At 46.1% G+C, this 16,476-nt stretch overlaps 1 protein-coding gene across 5 annotated transcripts in view; it reads left to right on the top strand.

Annotated features, from left to right (window-relative positions):
- Nucleotides 1-203: 203 nt before the first annotated feature.
- CREBBP (CREB binding protein) overlaps nt 204-16,476 on the top strand; it is a 97,283-nt gene continuing 81,010 nt past the window's right edge. For 4 of the 5 annotated variants that reach the window (XM_066198348.1, XM_066198347.1, XM_066198346.1 and 1 more), the window contains exons 1-2: nt 204-957; nt 14,489-15,201. In XM_066198348.1, coding sequence (XP_066054445.1) covers nt 873-957; nt 14,489-15,201 — 798 coding nt within the window. In that variant the 5' untranslated portion in view covers nt 204-872. The remainder of the gene's footprint in view (nt 958-14,488; nt 15,202-16,476) is intronic. The other variant, XM_066198349.1, reaches the window with a different exon arrangement.

Below are 16,476 nucleotides of genomic sequence, written 5' to 3'. Positions count from 1 at the left end.
CGCCTTTCCGGCAGGGCGGGGCCGCGCCGCGAGCGCGGTGACGTAGCGCGCAGGCCCCGCCCCCGCCCCGCCCCCGAGGGCTCTGGAAAAGAGAAGAGAAAAAAAAACTTTTTTTTTTAATTGAGGAATCAACAGCCGCCATCTTGTCGCGGAGCCGGAGCGCGGCGCGGGCGGAGCGGGCCGGGCCGGGCCGGGCCGGGGCAGCGGGGCCGCCCCGCCGCCGCACGGGGCAGCCGCGCCGAGCGCCGCCGACGCGCACAGGGGGCTCGAGCCAGCGGGGCGCAGCCGCCCGGAGCCAACCGACCGCCGCCGCCGCCACCGGGAGCCGCCGCCGCCGCCGCGCCGCGCTCATTGTTTTGGGGCGTTTTTGGGGGGTCGGCGCGTTTTTCCGCTTTTTGGTGATTTTTTTTCCTTTTTTTTAATTTTTGCGCCCCCCCCCCCCTCCCCCCGCTCCCTTCTCTTCTCCTCCCCCCCCCCTCCTCCCTCCCCTACCTCGGCCGCGGGCGGGCGGCGGGCGGGGGCCGGGGCGAAGCCGCCGCCGCGGAGGGGAGGGGACGGGGCGAGGCGAGGGGAGCGTGTGGGGGGGCGGAATGCGCCCCGAGTGACGGCCTGAGCCGCCATCCGGGCACCGCGGCGGGGGGAGCGCCCGGGAGGAGCGCGGCCGGCAGGGAGGGGGCGCTGGGCCCTTCGCTCCCCGCCCCGAGCCCTCCTCCCTGCGGCCTGCGGCGGCCCGGCATGGGGGAGCGGGGGCGGCCGGCCGGGCACTGAGCGGCGCTGTTGGGTTCCCGTGCGGCGGAGGAGCGGGGACAGCGAGCTCGGCCCCCCCCGAGCACCCTCCGACAACGATCACCGGCTCCGCCGCTTCGGCCACCATGGCGGAGAACTTACTCGACGGGCCGCCCAACCCCAAGCGAGCCAAGCTCAACTCGCCGGGCTTCTCCGCCAGCGATAGCACAGGTAAGGCCGCGGGGGTGGCTCGGGCGGGGCTCTACGGCGGTTCTCCCCCCAACACCCCCCCCCCGCCCCTACCGCCCCGCCGGAGGGGGGGCCCGGGGGGACCGCCCGCCCTGCCGCGGTTCCTGGCGGGGGTGGGTTGGGCCTCCTGCAGTCGAAGTTACCGGGCGGGACCCGTACGCCGAGTACCGTCCCGGCTATAAATAGCGGTTGGAAAGAGACGGTTTTTGAGTTTGGTTTCCCTTCTTCTCCTCCATCATCTTCGTTTTTAGTGCCTCGGTTTGGGTGATGGGGGTGCACAGGTGAGTGGGGTGCGGGGAGGGAAGGAGAAGGGCCAGGCATGGGAAGCACCGACCATCCTGCTTATTGTACAATCGTGGAATGGTTCGGGTTAGAAGGGACCTTAAAGCCTGTCTTGTTCCATCCCCTGCCTTGGGGAACACCTTCCACTGTCCCAGCTTGCTCCAAGCTCCGTCCAGCCTGGCCTTGGACACTTCCAAGGATGGGGCAGCCACAGCTTCTCTGGGCACCCTGTGCCAGGGCCTCGCTACCGTCAGCAATTCAAGAAGGAATTTCTCCCCGATACCGAATCTAAATCTACCCTCCTTTAGCTTAAAGCTGAAGGTGGCTTCTTGGAAGGATAGTTGAGGTTTTTATCTACTCCTTAAACCCCACAGATTACCCACAACTAATAGCCCTGTACAGGTTTTTTCGCTGTGCCCCTGTGTGACACACTACGGAATAAAAACTCCTGAATAGCTTCTTAGTCATAGAATGATTTGCGTTGGAAAGGACCTTGAAGACCATCTAGTTCTACCCTCCAGCTAATACTTCGTGGTTTTTTTTTCTACCTCCCAACCTGTGACCGAGGTTTTAAGGCATTTGGCTTAAACTGTTTCAAGTATTTTTCCTTTAAACCCCAAACGATTTGCAGATAACAATTGAAGTTGCGGGGTTGCTCGGATGCCGAAATGCCCGGCAGCCTGACAGTCACTGCGGCTTGTCTGTGTCGTGTAGTGTCTCTGGCGTGCCTTTTTCTTCAATTGTGATGGGTTTGTAGATAATAAAACGCGTCACAATGTCTCTTTTCCAGCCAGCGTGTGCTCGTTGTAAATACACACGTGTGTGCACAAGAACATGTGTGCCTAGACCGGCCTCTCCCGGTCTTGCGACTGTTTCACTCCCTGAAAGAGCGCGTTCAGAGGAACACAAAGTCTGTTGGACTTGAATTTCTTCTTTCAGAGATTAATGAATCGTGTGGAAGGGCTAGTGATAAGTTAATCATGCTATGCCTGCTGTGTTTTCATAGACTGAAAAAAAAATTATTACTATAATTGAGCTGATAAATTCTGTGGCTTTTTTCGGTCTTGCTCAGTCTGCATTTGGCAACAGTTTACAGACGCTTGGGTCCTTTAGGGTTTTTTTGTGGAAACCTTTTCTTCTCAGCCTGCAAATAAATGAAACAAGGGAGAAAGAAACAGTATCAAATAAGAATTGTCAGGGACTTTCTTAGTGAGGTCTTGTGATTGAGCCCCGTTAAGGAAGTCTGGAAGCACCAGACTATATGGAAGGCCGATACACAACATTGTATTGTATCTGCGAGGTTGCTGCGAAATGCTCTTTTAACTCAGGACAAATACATTTTACGGTTCTTTAATTCTTCAGTGAGACATTTTAGACTCTCCTGGTAGCCAGTGTCTTGTTTTTTTGGTGGTGTTTTTTTTTCTTTCTTCTTTCTTTTTTGAAGTTCACTTGGGCTGTTCTGGAATGCTTCAGTGTTAATTACGTCCTGTTCAGCAAGTTCTCGTGTGTCTCGGGGAGCTCCGTGTGGTGCTGGATGTGCGAACTCCAGCATCTGCAGAAAGTTCTGCAGGGCTCAGGGGGCCTGGGGGCACTGGGGTGGCAAACCCCAAGTTGTATTCTGGACGAGTGTGCCCGTGGAGTTCTGTCATCGTCCTGGTGTTCCACAGGCAAAAGTACCTCTCTGCCAAGGGTGCGGGTAGTGTTTGTGCACTTAAAGAGAGGGTTGTTTTTAGGAAAAGCACTTCTAGGTTTGTTGCCAGCAGTTAATGCTGCTTGTTGAAGGATCGCTGGGGGTTTCTGTGCATTGTGGCAGGCGATACAAATAGTTTGAGTAGTGATTGCTGTCAAATGCCTGCTCCTGGCACTAAACCAGGCTGCTCCCTGGTGCTGGGGCTTAAATGGAAAAGTTTATGGAAAGTGGCCTTTGTGATCGGGGCAGCCTAGGGAGATGGGTCTGAGGCTTTCGCCCTGGATGAGCAGTGAGTTGAACAGAACTCTGTTCTGTGGAGCAGAATTGTAATTGCAGTGGTAGCCCCACACTGGTGCGCGCTGCGGCTGCCGTGAGGGGGACGTGCTTTCACAGCCGCCGCCTTGGGCCCGGCCGAACAGTTCAGCTCCAGCCTGCGAATGCTCACACCCGAGGCTCCGAAGGCAGGCCTGAACATTGGGCAGAAAGCAACTGCTCTCCTCCTTGTTTATATTTCTCTTGATGCTTTGATGCGGTGATGTTAAGCAACTCCTTTTGTCAGGGTAAGTTTTAGCTGCCTTTAATCTTTCTGATAAAAATAGCTCCTCAGCTTACCGGGGCAAAGTTTGTGTCGTTGAAATTGGTCTGCTTACCTTGTGAAAATACGGCCTTTTCTGTTAAACCGAGGCAGCTAAATCCAGTGTCTGATCTTGCGGAAGGGCGCAGAGATGAAAGGATAACAGAAATGGGTGCTGTGACCATCGTTAAGTTTCACGATAGTCCCATTTTGCAGTTGCCCTGCTGCTCTTTGTATCAATAAGGAAGGTTAAGACTCCTGGCTGTTAACTTCGCTTGCCATTACTGTGCCGTATTGAACGAGCTGACTCCTGTGGTAAAATGTCCGTGGGAAAGATTTTTCCTTGTCTAGCCAGGTAGGAGTAGCGCTTTTGTCTAATTACTGCTTTATTGGATACACAGGCGTTTTCATACCTAAACATTTGTCTCCTCTGTGGCTGTTGTGAGATGTTCTCATCCAGCGCCACAGAATCAACAAGGGACTCCTACAGAAAGTAGAATTACAGTAACTTTGCTTATGGCAGTGTGTTATTTCAGTGCTGAGCGTTGTGATTGTTTTGTACATTGCTGGCATTGGTCCTTCAGCAGAATATACAGAGAGACCTGGCGGCGTTCTTGAGCTGGTCTCTGGCTGGTTGGGAAAAACGTGCCTGAATGGAGCAGCAGCGCAGCTGGAGGTGTTCAGGGGCCCCTGTGGGACTGTGGTCCCTTCTGCAGGTAGCTTGGTGAGGGTCCGGGTGTCACTAAAGTCATGCTGCTGTTTGCATTCGTTGTGTTCACTGCAGCTTCTGCTGCTGTGGTGCTGCGCCAGTTCCAGAAACAACACAGCGTAATCTGGGCCAGAGCAGAGGGTGTCCCTGATGGCGTCAGGAGTTAACAAATTCCTGAAGTAGGTGAAGTTGGGAAGAAGATGGCACGTGCAGCTTCCAAAGTCCATTCGAGCTAGGTTTTCACTTCACACTTCTTGGGTAAGGGGTTTTGTTGATTTTAAAAATTATTTTCTGCTCCCTAACTTCCGATCCTGCACAGATTAAGCCGCGTGGCTGCTGCTGCAAAAGCTGCGGGCCAAGCTCCCCGATAACTCCTGTGCTCTTCCCGGCCCGTGTGTTGGCATCCAGGGCCCGGATTTTACACGGGGCTGGCCCTGTTGCACGTGCCTCCCTACGTGCAGAGATAAGTAGATCTCTGGCTGACTCCCAGGCAGCCACAGAACTTCGCAGAAGGGAGTTCGTGTCGATGCGCAGCCTGTTTTGATCCTGCTCTCCTGCCAAAAACCAGATAGGTGTATTGCAGTGGATTTAGGTTTTAGTTTGCAAAGAGGTGGACAAAAAGCAAAGTAGCTTAAGGAAAGACAGCATGGTTTTCTAAGCCTGTGTTCACATTCTTAGCAGAGACTTCAGATAGAGTGACGTCTTGGTAATCTAAACCCAGATTTTGTTTGGGCACGTGAAAGCATTAGTATGGATGTTTTAAAGGGTTCATTCCTGCGTGGCTGAAAAGCTTCGTGGAAGCCTGTGTAATCAGTCTGCTCTTGTTTCGTATGAAAAACCTTGAGTGTCGTGTGTGTGCTGTGGCAGGAAGAATCACAGTTACACGCACACTTCCTTATTCTCTCCCTGGAAGAAGGAAAAGGATAATTTCATTGAGTGAACACACTGTCATTTTTAGGCAGAAAATTTAGGGAACAAATTCATTTTCTGAAAAGGTGTAGGTGAAGGAGTGTGTGTAGTTGTCATTATTCTACGGGAATGTCCTTTTCGTTAGTTTTTGCTTGTTTGTTTTGTTGTTCTTGTGCCCTAACTCTCCGGGATGGGAAAAATGAGACGGGGATATTTCATGGCTATATTGTTTCTTGTGGAATGCTTCATGGTTATCTTGTTTAAGACTCATGGAACCATGAGGCTGGTGGATGGGAAAGGATGATGCCGAGTAAGATGTTTACTTTTAGCTAGAAGCTTGATACAAACTGGATTTTTTTTTTTTTTTTTTCACCTGAAGTGACTGACCAGCATAACTTGATGCCAGCGTTTGTGATCTGGGACAGGAGATCTGTGAGATTAGAAATGGGCTCTTTTATAGAGTCTAGCACAGCTGATTCTTGCCAGTTCCTGTGGCATTGCTGATAGCAGAGTATTGTGTACTCTCTCAGTGTTTGTGGGCTGTTACAGGTTTTTCCAAGGAGTTTGGTACTCATGTCTGTGTGGGATGAAAGGTTGAGCAGATGATCTGCTAGCCTGATTATATGTGACAGTCCACAGTTCTACCTTTTTGCCCATTCCTTTATTTTTTGAAATTCATACTTCGACTATTGCGCGTGTACTGGGGACTTCAAACTTATTCCCCCTCCAGTGACTTAAAGTTAACTAGGAAAATGCTGTCTTGTACAGTGGCATAGAACTCCTGGAGAAGCCCTGCCAGCAGCAGGCAGGAATACAGGCTGTGTCTTTGCTGTACTCCAGACATCTCTTGGTAGCTTGTGAAATGATTCCCAGTTTTCTGCTGCAGATTATTCACTTTCTATTTTGGCTGGACATTCCTTGGAGTCATCGTCCAGTGCCATTAATTATTTCTACAGCAACATGCTGTGCTTTTTTATTATACCTGCAGCTTCATATTAAAAACTCCAACATATTCTTAGTGTTTATCTTTATTAGGTATTTTACTTAGTGTTGCTACCTGCTAAGAGAGAAGAGCATGAAAAAAAATCCCCTCACCCTATTAAGAAAACACCACAGGTTAGTGCGAAATCAGGGTGGAGGGGGTAGTTGAAGAACCCAATTTTAAAAATTCTGGGGTTTGTTCTTATACAGTGAAAAAACATGAGGGGTAACTTAGAAATCTAACACTTTCCACCCTAATTTGGTTTACACTTTCAAGAATTTTTGCTTTGTAAATCTTCCTTTTAACATATGTTATGTTTTCCATCTGTCTTCTCAGATGTCTGAGATACAGAGAGAACCTAAATTGTTTATTTGGAAAACTCTTTAATAAAGATGCTGCAACAAATACTATTAAGTATTTTGCAGAATGATAAGTGTGAATTAAAAGAAAACTGCAACTTCCATTAGCAGAGATAATTATAATTTGTAATCTAAATCTCTTAACATATTCTTCCTTTTCTGCTTTTTTTATTTGCCACCATTGAGAAATAAGGGTCTTATTTATGACACTGGATAAATACAGTTTCTTTGGTTTGCAATTTGTGTATGGATATATTTTTATTTTTAAGTCTGTAAAATAATTCCCCGCTTCCCTGCCAGTCACTGTTAGGGCTGTGAAAGCTTCTTTGGGGAAGACAGCGTTAGGAAAAGGAGTTGTTCTTCCCTGGATGACTGTTCCTCCCCGTCTCTCAGGCATTTCATCACATGTCACTTTCATGCTGCAGTGGGACACAGCAGAGACAGGAATCAGAGCTGGAAACAACCTGCTGCAGAGTGAGAAGTAAAATGGGACATGAGATTGCAGCCCCTGTCCGTGTGTGTGTGTGACCAGGAGAGCACGAGCTGCTCTCTTGCTCTGCCCAGCTTTGCCACTTGGGTAGCTGGCTTAGTGGGTGTTGCTGATGACATCACTTCTGTGTCATCTCTTGTACAGTGTCATCCCATGGGGAAAAGAGATGGGGAAATTACCAAGTGGCTTGAGTTGAGTAAGTAGTGAGTATGAGTCTGGTTTGGAATAGCCCTGAAGTTTTTTCCTAAGTTCATAAACTTCCTAAAGGAAAGTATTAACGACAGTGGTTCAAAACAGCCTCATCTCACTGAAATCAGTGCTTTAAAGTAAAATATTCATGAGGGAGTTGGGGTTTTTTGTGTCATCAGTTACAGCTGGAAGCTTTTTTAGACATAAGTATACAAGAATCGTTAGTTTTAAGTGCCTGTCTGCTGTTGCTTCCTCATGTATATTTGGTTTGTTTCGGGTTGTATGTCCTTGCACAGCTGAATTTGAGTTGCCAAGCAGAAGACCCTTAAATTTGGTATCAGAAATAGGGAGGGAAAAAATGGCATTAAAAAGAATGGCATCTGTATTTTCTGCAGCTTTTATACATGACAGAGGAGACCCCAGACTTGTCTGTTTCATAGTAATGTGGCTTATTTTTTTTCCTTGTTTCATAATATTACTTCAAGTATGTATTTATGTATTTCACTCCTCCCAGAATAGCCCTGTACTGTGGTTCTGTTGGAGAAGCTGTGTTAAGGTGGGAATTTTCATAGAAGGACTGGTGTAGCTGAAGGGAGCTCCTGAGCCAGAACTGAGCTCGAGTTCTCACCACTGACGCTGTCAGTCATTGTGGGGAGCATGAGGAACTGAACACTTCAAAACCTGAACCACCTGTGTTGGCAATGCATTCACTGAGAAGTCTCTGGCCAGGGAATGTCACAGCTGAAGTTTATCGGGATGATTCGTGTCCTGGTGGGTTATGTGCACATTCCCTTTCCAGGTGGGCACTGAGGGTGGCACAGCCATAAGGGAACTGTGGGTCTGGCAGCTGTGGGAGCCAGCTCAAGGCAGGCACAAGCAGACACTGGTTTGGTACAGACTGTGCATTTCATGCTGACTTCAGCAAGTGCCCACTGTGAATTACCAGACTCTCAGATGATTCCTTTTAAAAGGGTCATTCTGAACTTTAATGTTCTGTCAGCTGTTAAGTTTGGGCGAGAGGCATGATGTGTGTTTGTGATAGGATGAGAAGGCAGTCTCATTTCTGTTAATGTTAATGTGCTCCAAGAACCTTAAAGTATTTCATCTTCATCGGGACGATCTTGTGAATGAGAAGCTGATGTTCCCAGTGTGGTGTCTCCCAGTCCATAGGCAGATTGTCTCCTGTTCCTTCTGTCCAGGTTTCTCTTCTTATGGTAAATAAATTTACTGAAGCCTTCTGGTCAGTTAGAGGGTTAGCCTGGTAGCCATGTGCACTGGGACGGTAGCCATGAGTGTCTTGTGGATGCTGCTGGGTGGGATTTAGACTTATTCACAAGAGCACACATGGCAACTGTGTCAAAATAGTGAAGATACCTTGGGAAACAATAAGGAGGAAGAATGGTTTTGGAGAGGGGCAGAGGAAGGCAGAGGCAATCCATCATTTACCATCTGATGCTTTTAAATGCAGACCAGAGTGAACACTCTTGTCAGGCTGCTTCTGCCATGCATTTTGGGGTTACCTTAGCTTTCTTCACCTCAGGCCTCTGGGAAGAGATTAGAGACTAGCTTCTTAACTGGGTATTTTTCGTATTTGCTTCTTTATATGAACCTCCGTGCCAGGTGCAAGGGCCATTTAATGTGCTCTCATATACTACTTCGTAATTGATAGGGAAACATTCAAGTAATCTGTGATTTATTTTTATGAAAGGGTAGAATAATCCCTAAACCTATTAATTATTTCTGAAATAAACCAGTATCTCAGGTTTTTCTAGATTTTTAACACAGGTGGTGTTGTCACTATGGACGCAGCAAAAGAGAGATGGTAGAGACAACTTGGACAAGTACAGCAGAGAGAACCTTGAGGTTATGACATCGTGATACAAAACATGGAAGTGGAAAGAGAGGCTGGGGACTAAACCTGGTGTGACCAAGGAAGGATCTCAGTTTATACTACGCTCTTTTCATGGAGGTGAGGAGGAGGACAGGGACAGAACAGGTGACTTTTCCTGTGTCAGGTGGTAGTTGTTATCACACCTTAGTGGTGGTATAAAGGATATAGAAATGTGCATTTTCCCTATCCTGGCTCGTGTGTCTGCTGGTGGAGCTGGTGTCAGGACCTGAGTCAGGAATACAGGTAGTATTGCAGTGGAGGTTAGAAGAGAACTGGTTTTTTTTTTCATCAGTTTCATTATTTGTTTGTGTAACAAGCTTCAGTTTTGAAAAGTCACTTAGTTGCTGAACCTTATCAAAATGGATTGGAGGTGATATTAGGAGCTGTCTCTGAAATCCCAGCCACAGGAAAGCAAGAGAAGGCAAGTGTTAAACCCTTTTTCAAAAAGGTTTAAAAGGCAATACAGTCTGCTACAGACTGTTCAGCCTCCTGTCCATCTTTGGGAAGATCACAGAGAAGCTGGAATGAGTTCAGTGAAGGGCTGCTCGGGAGCCTGGGGGCTGGAGCATGTGCCCTTTGAGAGGAGGTGGAGGGCTGGGCTGCAGACTGACCTGGTGTCCCTCCCAACCTGAGTGACTGAGGGCCTGTCAACAGGAGAGAGCTGTGTTGATGATTCCAGTGAATTTTCTAGAGATAAGTCCTAAGGATCCCCAAAGGTGAGGTTCATCACCATCAGCTCAAACATATTTGAGTTTTGACCAGTCAAGTGACTTAGGAATGAGCAATCCAGACTGTATTCCTTTCTCATCCCAAGTGTAAGTAGTTTAAATGATCAGGCAGGTATGAATTTCGTTAAATATTCAAATCTCTTTTATTATTCAAGCCATAAATTGTTTGCACTCATCCAGATCCTCTGTATTGCATCTCTCATTCTTTCTCACCACCCTCCACCCTGCCGTCAGGGTCTCCTTAACCCAGCTGGGTCCCTCATCATTCTCAGCCTGGTTGTTAAACGTGGTGTTTGGAAGAAGTGATGCTGCTCTGCTGAAAGTCAAGGTCAGATGCATGTCAGTTCCCAAGCTTTCCATGTCTTATTAGGGAACGACACAAATCTAGAGTTTCCTTACTGGAAATTTTAGATTTTCCATGAACACGTTGTTTAATTGTTCTAAAACATTAAATGCAATAATTGCCTTTTTTGAAACAATAAATTACAGAATCCTCAAACCTCGAAAGGAAATCTGGATGGATGTGGTAATTGCTGACTGTGCCACACAGTGTGGCTATTGAGGAGAGCTACCTGACAGTGAATTTTAGGGAATGGCTGGAGCTCTGAACTGTTGAGGCTTTGTCTGCTGGGGTCTGGCATGATTGAAAGAAGCCTTACAAAACAAAATTGGGCTCACTGAAATGTAACAGCTACGTTGGCATGAAAGAAAGGCACGGTGAAAATACTGCTTGTGTGCTGGACTTCAGTGTCTGCTCCGTGCCACGAGCAGTCGGCTTGTGACAGGGAAACTCCCAGTCACGTCTGGAGCAAGGATTATGCTGTAAAAAATGAAACTGAATTGGATAGTTCGCTTCCTGCTTGCTGTGAGATACATTTGAGATAATAAGTCACATAATGAAACACCTCAGGATGTTTGTCACCTCTCCAGGCTGAGCTAAAGGAGAAAAAATGGTGACATTGAAACAAGTTAATTGACTGAATATGTATATTAGGAAAGTCTCCCCATAACAGCCACAAGCAGTTGTGTAGATGAGAATGTTCTGCTTTCGGGATGCAGCACAGTTTTGGGGTTTTTTCTTCTGAGATGGCCTGGAAGGAAACAGAACATCTATTTTTTTTTAAATTCTGGTTGCTGAAAGTGTTGTCCAGGAAGGCAGAAATATGTGACATTTAAGCTCTTAAGACTGAAATTAGGAGGGAAAGTGTCTCAAGTATGGTTATCTTCTATGTGTGAAAATCGCTGCTCATAGAATGCAGAAGGCTCAAATTGGAAAAGGAGCCCTTTGGAAAGAGTGGGGGTGTGGTACTTGCCTAGTGCTTTTCCATGCCTTCCAGAAAACGTCATCTCTGGTTTTTTGGTACTGTGCTGTTAAGAGGACGTTTGGGTTTATGTGACAAAGGTAATGAAAGGTGTGAGGTTTAGGATCAGAAGTGCTGTGTTAGAGACAAGACAGGACGCAGCCTTAGTCAGCTCTGCTGCTTCCCGAGCGCCGAATTAGAGGTATGTGCCTTATGGATTTAGGGAATCTGTTCTCCTTTAAAATCCAGACCCCTTCTCCGGCTCTGATGTGTGCTGGATGCATGGCAGGTTTGAGGATGGAACAGGTTAAGGCTCGGTGGGACTTCTCAGCAGAGGTGTTCTCTGACCATTGCTTCAGGTAACTGCATGGAAAGGCGAAGGAATCCTTCGGTTTTTAGCCTCTTGGTAGCTGCCTTTGAGAAACAGTTGAAGCATTGAGAATGGGATCAATTCTGTTCTTCTTGTGAGGATGGAGAGACTGCAGTTGCTTTTCATTTCTCTGTCAGTAGAAATGGACCGTGTTCTTATTATGGCAGATTTTTATATGTGTGTAAATATATTTATTCTTTTTATAACTGCCAAGACAATCTCTTATCTTTATGGATTTGTTGCAGACATGCTGAAGTAGATTTCTGTTTTCTGTTGTATTTTATAACCATTATAAAATGTGCCTTGTGTTGCTGTTTTTAATGTGCATGACTCTGATGAAATATAAAAGAAGATGATTAATCATTGCATGAACAATTGAATTCTTGGTGAATTTTTACAGGACCATTGTGTTAAGTTGTTTACCTGCTTTTTATTTTCCTGCTGGCAGAGCTGTCCGTTTTCCATGTCTAACCTTAATGTACAGCCTTCTTACAGGAGCTCAGGAGTGGTAGATTATTTCAGGTTTTAAGTGGCACTATTCCCAAATGCTTTCTTCACCCTTTTTTTGTTAACTGCAAAAACATTTCCAGTCCTTGGCTCTGGCAAGACTGAGAGTCCAGCCAGCCAAGCAAAAAAACAAATTGAGCATTTATACTCCGGCATCCCATTTTGAAATAGAGCTGGAAAAAGCTACTCTTTAAGCCACAGCAACATCTTCCTCCTTCACGTTTTGTGTCTTCCTCTCTGCCCCTATCCCTGCACCCACACATCTCTTGTCCATGGAATATTAACAGTTTTGGTGCAGAAGCTTGGAAGAACACCTTTCTGTGGGTTTTACAGAGGTTGTGTGAACAAGCACTGTAAACCTTGAACTTGGGGAGAGCTGGGGTGCTGAGAGGAGTTTAACAAAGGCGAAGCCTCAGCCCTGGCCCCGTGTCCCACCTGCGGGCAGACGGATGTGGTCTGGCTCCAGCTGCAGCTGCTGCCAGTGGCAGAGCCTCCCAGAACCTCCCAGCATTCTGGGCTGAAATAGGGGAAGTTGGAAGAGGGAAAGTAGAACCAAAATGTAGAGAAAGTGGCAGACTGCAGCATAGTCAGTGCGGAGTGGTTGTGTAGGAAAGAGGAGGAGAGATGAAGCGATCATGGAGTCAAAGGTACACCAGGAATTTTTCCAGAAGATAAGCAGGAAAGATAACTAAAGACCTGAAAGGAAAGGCAGCAAGTAAGAGAAATGAAAAATACTTTAGTGAATCTTGCTAAATGAAATGTTAGCTTGGTCCGTGCGTGGGAGGGAGCAGGGGCTCTGTTCTGAGCGGGGTGTATTCCTCACAGCCGACATCACACAGTCCTGGAAGGATTATTGTCTCCTCCGGTAGGTGTTGATGGCAGGGTGTGGGCTCCTGAAGGATATGGTGCTTTGAGTGCCTCAAAACAGCCAGAATTTAATGTTTTTGTCTTTGTTTACTGTGCCTCTTTGTGTAATTCACTAGTCATTACAAGTCTGCAGTGTGACCATTTCTATTAATTTTTCTTCAGTTAGGTTGAATTGGAAATGCACATGCTGATGAAATGCGTGATATTAAAGTGTACTGAGATGGCGTGGTGATGCATCTGTGCTTTGTGATACAGTTTATGTGTTGCTTGAGGTTTGTTGTTTCTTTTCAATGTACTGTCTTACATCATTTTTGCAGCCTGGGTCTTGCACCAATTTTTTGTGGTTGAAGAGTGAATTAAACTTTAAAACAATGAAGCTTTTGGAATGTCTGTCTTTAGTAAAGAGCTCTTCTTTGCTCTAACCTGGAAAAAATGTTGTTTGTTGCTCAGTGTGAAAGGCGGGGGTTTGTCAGGGCTGGCTTGGGGGGCAAAATAAAGTTTTCAGACATTTGTGTTACAGTGAGAAGTGATTGTTTTAGTTCACATGCTTGGACTGGAAAATTCTTCAAAGATGTATTGCATGTTTGAACAGTTACTCTGGTGTATTGAGGCTGGTCTGCTTAGGTGTTTATAAATATTGCTGTATGTGCCTGTCCTTATGTCTTCAAATATGTAACTCTTATTTTCACATGGAAGTACCTATATGCGGTGAAGTAACAACCTTGTTACATAGATTCTGCTTATGATGTGCAATAAAATATTTTAGTGAACCCGAGTTGGTCTCTTAAAGGGGAAAAAAAAAAGCCCCACCACTTTTTTATTAGTCTGGATGTTGAAGCCAGGCAGAGCTGTTCCTTCAAGTGGCTTAATGAAGATTTGATTGATTTATTTTGCTCATCTGGAGAGTGTGTGGATTACCTCTGTCAATATTGGGCATGATAAATGAGGGCTGGGCACTTACAGAGCAATTTGAATTATTTGAGCTGTTTAGGAATCGAGCAGTGACTTGATTCAAGAGGCATTACAAGGAGAAAATGCTGAGTGGCTTTTGGGATCTTCTGAGGTAGCAGATCGTGGTACAAATCAATGACTAGAAACTGATCTTAAATGTCTTTATATGTGAGACTGGGATCAGACTGCTGAGTAAATCATTGTTGTTCTTTGGTGAAGTTTTGAAGCAGTGCTGGAAGATGTTCTTTGACACATAAATGACAGGGTTGAGGTAGAATTGCTGGGTGAAATGTGGTGGCTTGGGATTACAGAGGAGGTTGGAAAAGGTGATGTAATTGCTCTTTTGGGAGAGTAAATCAATAGGAAAAAATAATCTGATGTTATTTCTGCCTTCATCTTGTAGCCAAAACAAGGGAAATTTAAGGATTAGATCATTGTATTCATCCCACCTTAATTTTCTTAAGCTTTGTTTTGTCAAAATTCTTGCCAGGAAACCTGTTTATTGGCCAGTGCTGTACCCTGCATGGTTGTGCGTGCACAGTGTGTGATGACTGTGCTCCAAAAGGCTCTGGAGTTCGTGTCACAGGGACTAGTCTTGGGTAAAGACATCCTGAATGCCTGTCATTGTTAACACCGGTACAAAGTAGCAAAGATAAATATTATAGCTACTCCTTTGTCATGTTTTCTCACCCATGTTTCTGTTTTAACTTGTAGATTTCGGATCTTTGTTTGACTTGGAAAATGATCTTCCTGATGAGCTGATCCCCAATGGCGAGTTGGGCCTTTTAAACAGCAGTGGGAACCTCGTTCCAGATGCGGCTTCCAAACACAAACAACTTTCTGAACTTCTGAGGGGAAGCAGCGGCTCTTCCTTAAACCCAGGAATTGGCAATGTGAACTCGAGCAGCCCCGTGCAGCAGGGAGTCGGTGCTCAGGTCCAGGGGCAGCCGAACAGCGCGAGCATCGGGAACCTGGGGGCCATGGGGAAGAGCCCACTGAACCCAGGAGACTCCTCTGCTCCAGGCCTGGCCAAGCAAGCAGCCAGCACCTCTGGACCTACCACACCTGCATCCCAAACTCTGAACTCTCAAGCACAAAAACAAGTGGGAATGGTGACGAGCAGCCCTGCAACATCACAGACTGGACCTGGGATATGTATGAATACTAATTTCAGTCAGACACACCAGAGCCTTCTCAACAGTAATTCTGGTCACAGTTTAATGAATCAGCCTCAGCAAGGACAAGGGCAGGTAATGAATGGATCTCTTGGGGCAGCTGGAAGAGGAAGGGGAGCAGGAATGCAATATTCTGCCCCTGCCATGCAGGGGAATGCAGGCAGTGTGCTGGCAGAGACTTTAACCCAAGTATCTCCACAGATGGCTGGGCACACCGGGCTGAACACAGCACAGACAGGAGCAATTACTAAAGTATGTACATGCCATTTACTGTATTCTATTTATTGCACTTGTTTTTCTCCATACAGGTTTTTAGGAAACACGGTAGATCCTTTTCTGGGATGGAACTAAAGGATGTGCTTTCTTGAGTCTGTAGTTACCCTTTTCAGTCACCAGTGGTATTGTGAAAAGGAGATAATTGAAGCAGTACTTCTCATGTAATCAAAAATGAAAGCACTTGTTGAAAAAGACATCCTCGAAGCTGAAAGTTGGAGAGTATCTTAGCAGGGGGAATTAGAAAAGAGTAGCATAAACCTGCAGAAAGGAAGCAGATGATTTCTCGTGTGCAGGATCTCAATTTAGCTGCCAGACAACACCATCTTCTAAAGCAATGTGAACACTTGGAGATTGAAGGGAGAGATGTAGCAATTGCTCCTCTTGTCAAGGACCACTGTCAGCAGCCGTGCAGCAAATGTTTTTTAAGTATGGAGGAACTGATCTGGAAACATCAAATTTCACATAGATTGCCAAGCTAATGCAAACTGTGAAAGGGAAGGGCAAGAGCCTAATTTGGTGGCCCTTGAGGATCAGGGCAGGGAGTATGTACCTGGAAGTATCTGCCTCTGTCATGGGGCACTGCTCTGGCTCCCTGTTTGATACAGTTGCTGCTTTTTAGTTCTTTGTTTTCTTGGTGTGAACTTAGAGCAGTGTTTTGACTGCTGCTCCTCCTTCACTGTGCCTTATCTTGTCTGGGTTGTTTTGGTACAGTTCCTTCATGAAATTTTGATGGCAAACCCACCATGTTCTAATATGTAGAAAAAGGTCAATTTTTATCTCTGATATTTTATCTATTCGTACATCAGTAGCTGTTGTCACTGTAGTTTATTAACGTGTAAATGTTAATTCATTGATGTGATAGTAATTGTGGAAAAAAATGCACGGTCTGACATGAAAGCGTGCGTCCTGTACTTTGAAGAGGTACTCACATCACTGTGGAGTACTGTATAGTTAATTTTAAGGTTTTTAAAATAAAAACTATAAAAAGCAATCTCTCTGCAGTGAAGAGATGCTTCTGCTTAAGGAGGAGATACTTGTGTTATGAGTGAAGGTCAGAGCATCTGAAAGTTGACATAACTGTTTTGGAGATTGGAGACAGCTACTTTTGTTGTGTGGAAGCTGATTGGTCGGCACTGAAGAGAGTCAGCTTATCTTCCTTTTGTTTTCCTCTGAAATTTGTGGGAAGAGTGAGGAATTCTATTTATCTGGCTTATTTCTGTGAACTTACAGATACCTAAGTTCTTGGGAGTA

Source organism: Chamaea fasciata, unplaced genomic scaffold (genome assembly GCF_029207755.1).
Source record: "Chamaea fasciata isolate MVZ Bird 193981 ecotype frontalis unplaced genomic scaffold, bChaFas1.0.hap1 SCAF_16, whole genome shotgun sequence".
Classification (NCBI taxonomy): domain Eukaryota; kingdom Metazoa; phylum Chordata; class Aves; order Passeriformes; family Sylviidae; genus Chamaea; species Chamaea fasciata.
Note: the sequence above shows the minus strand (reverse complement) of the source record. Positions and strands in the feature narration are given on the sequence as shown.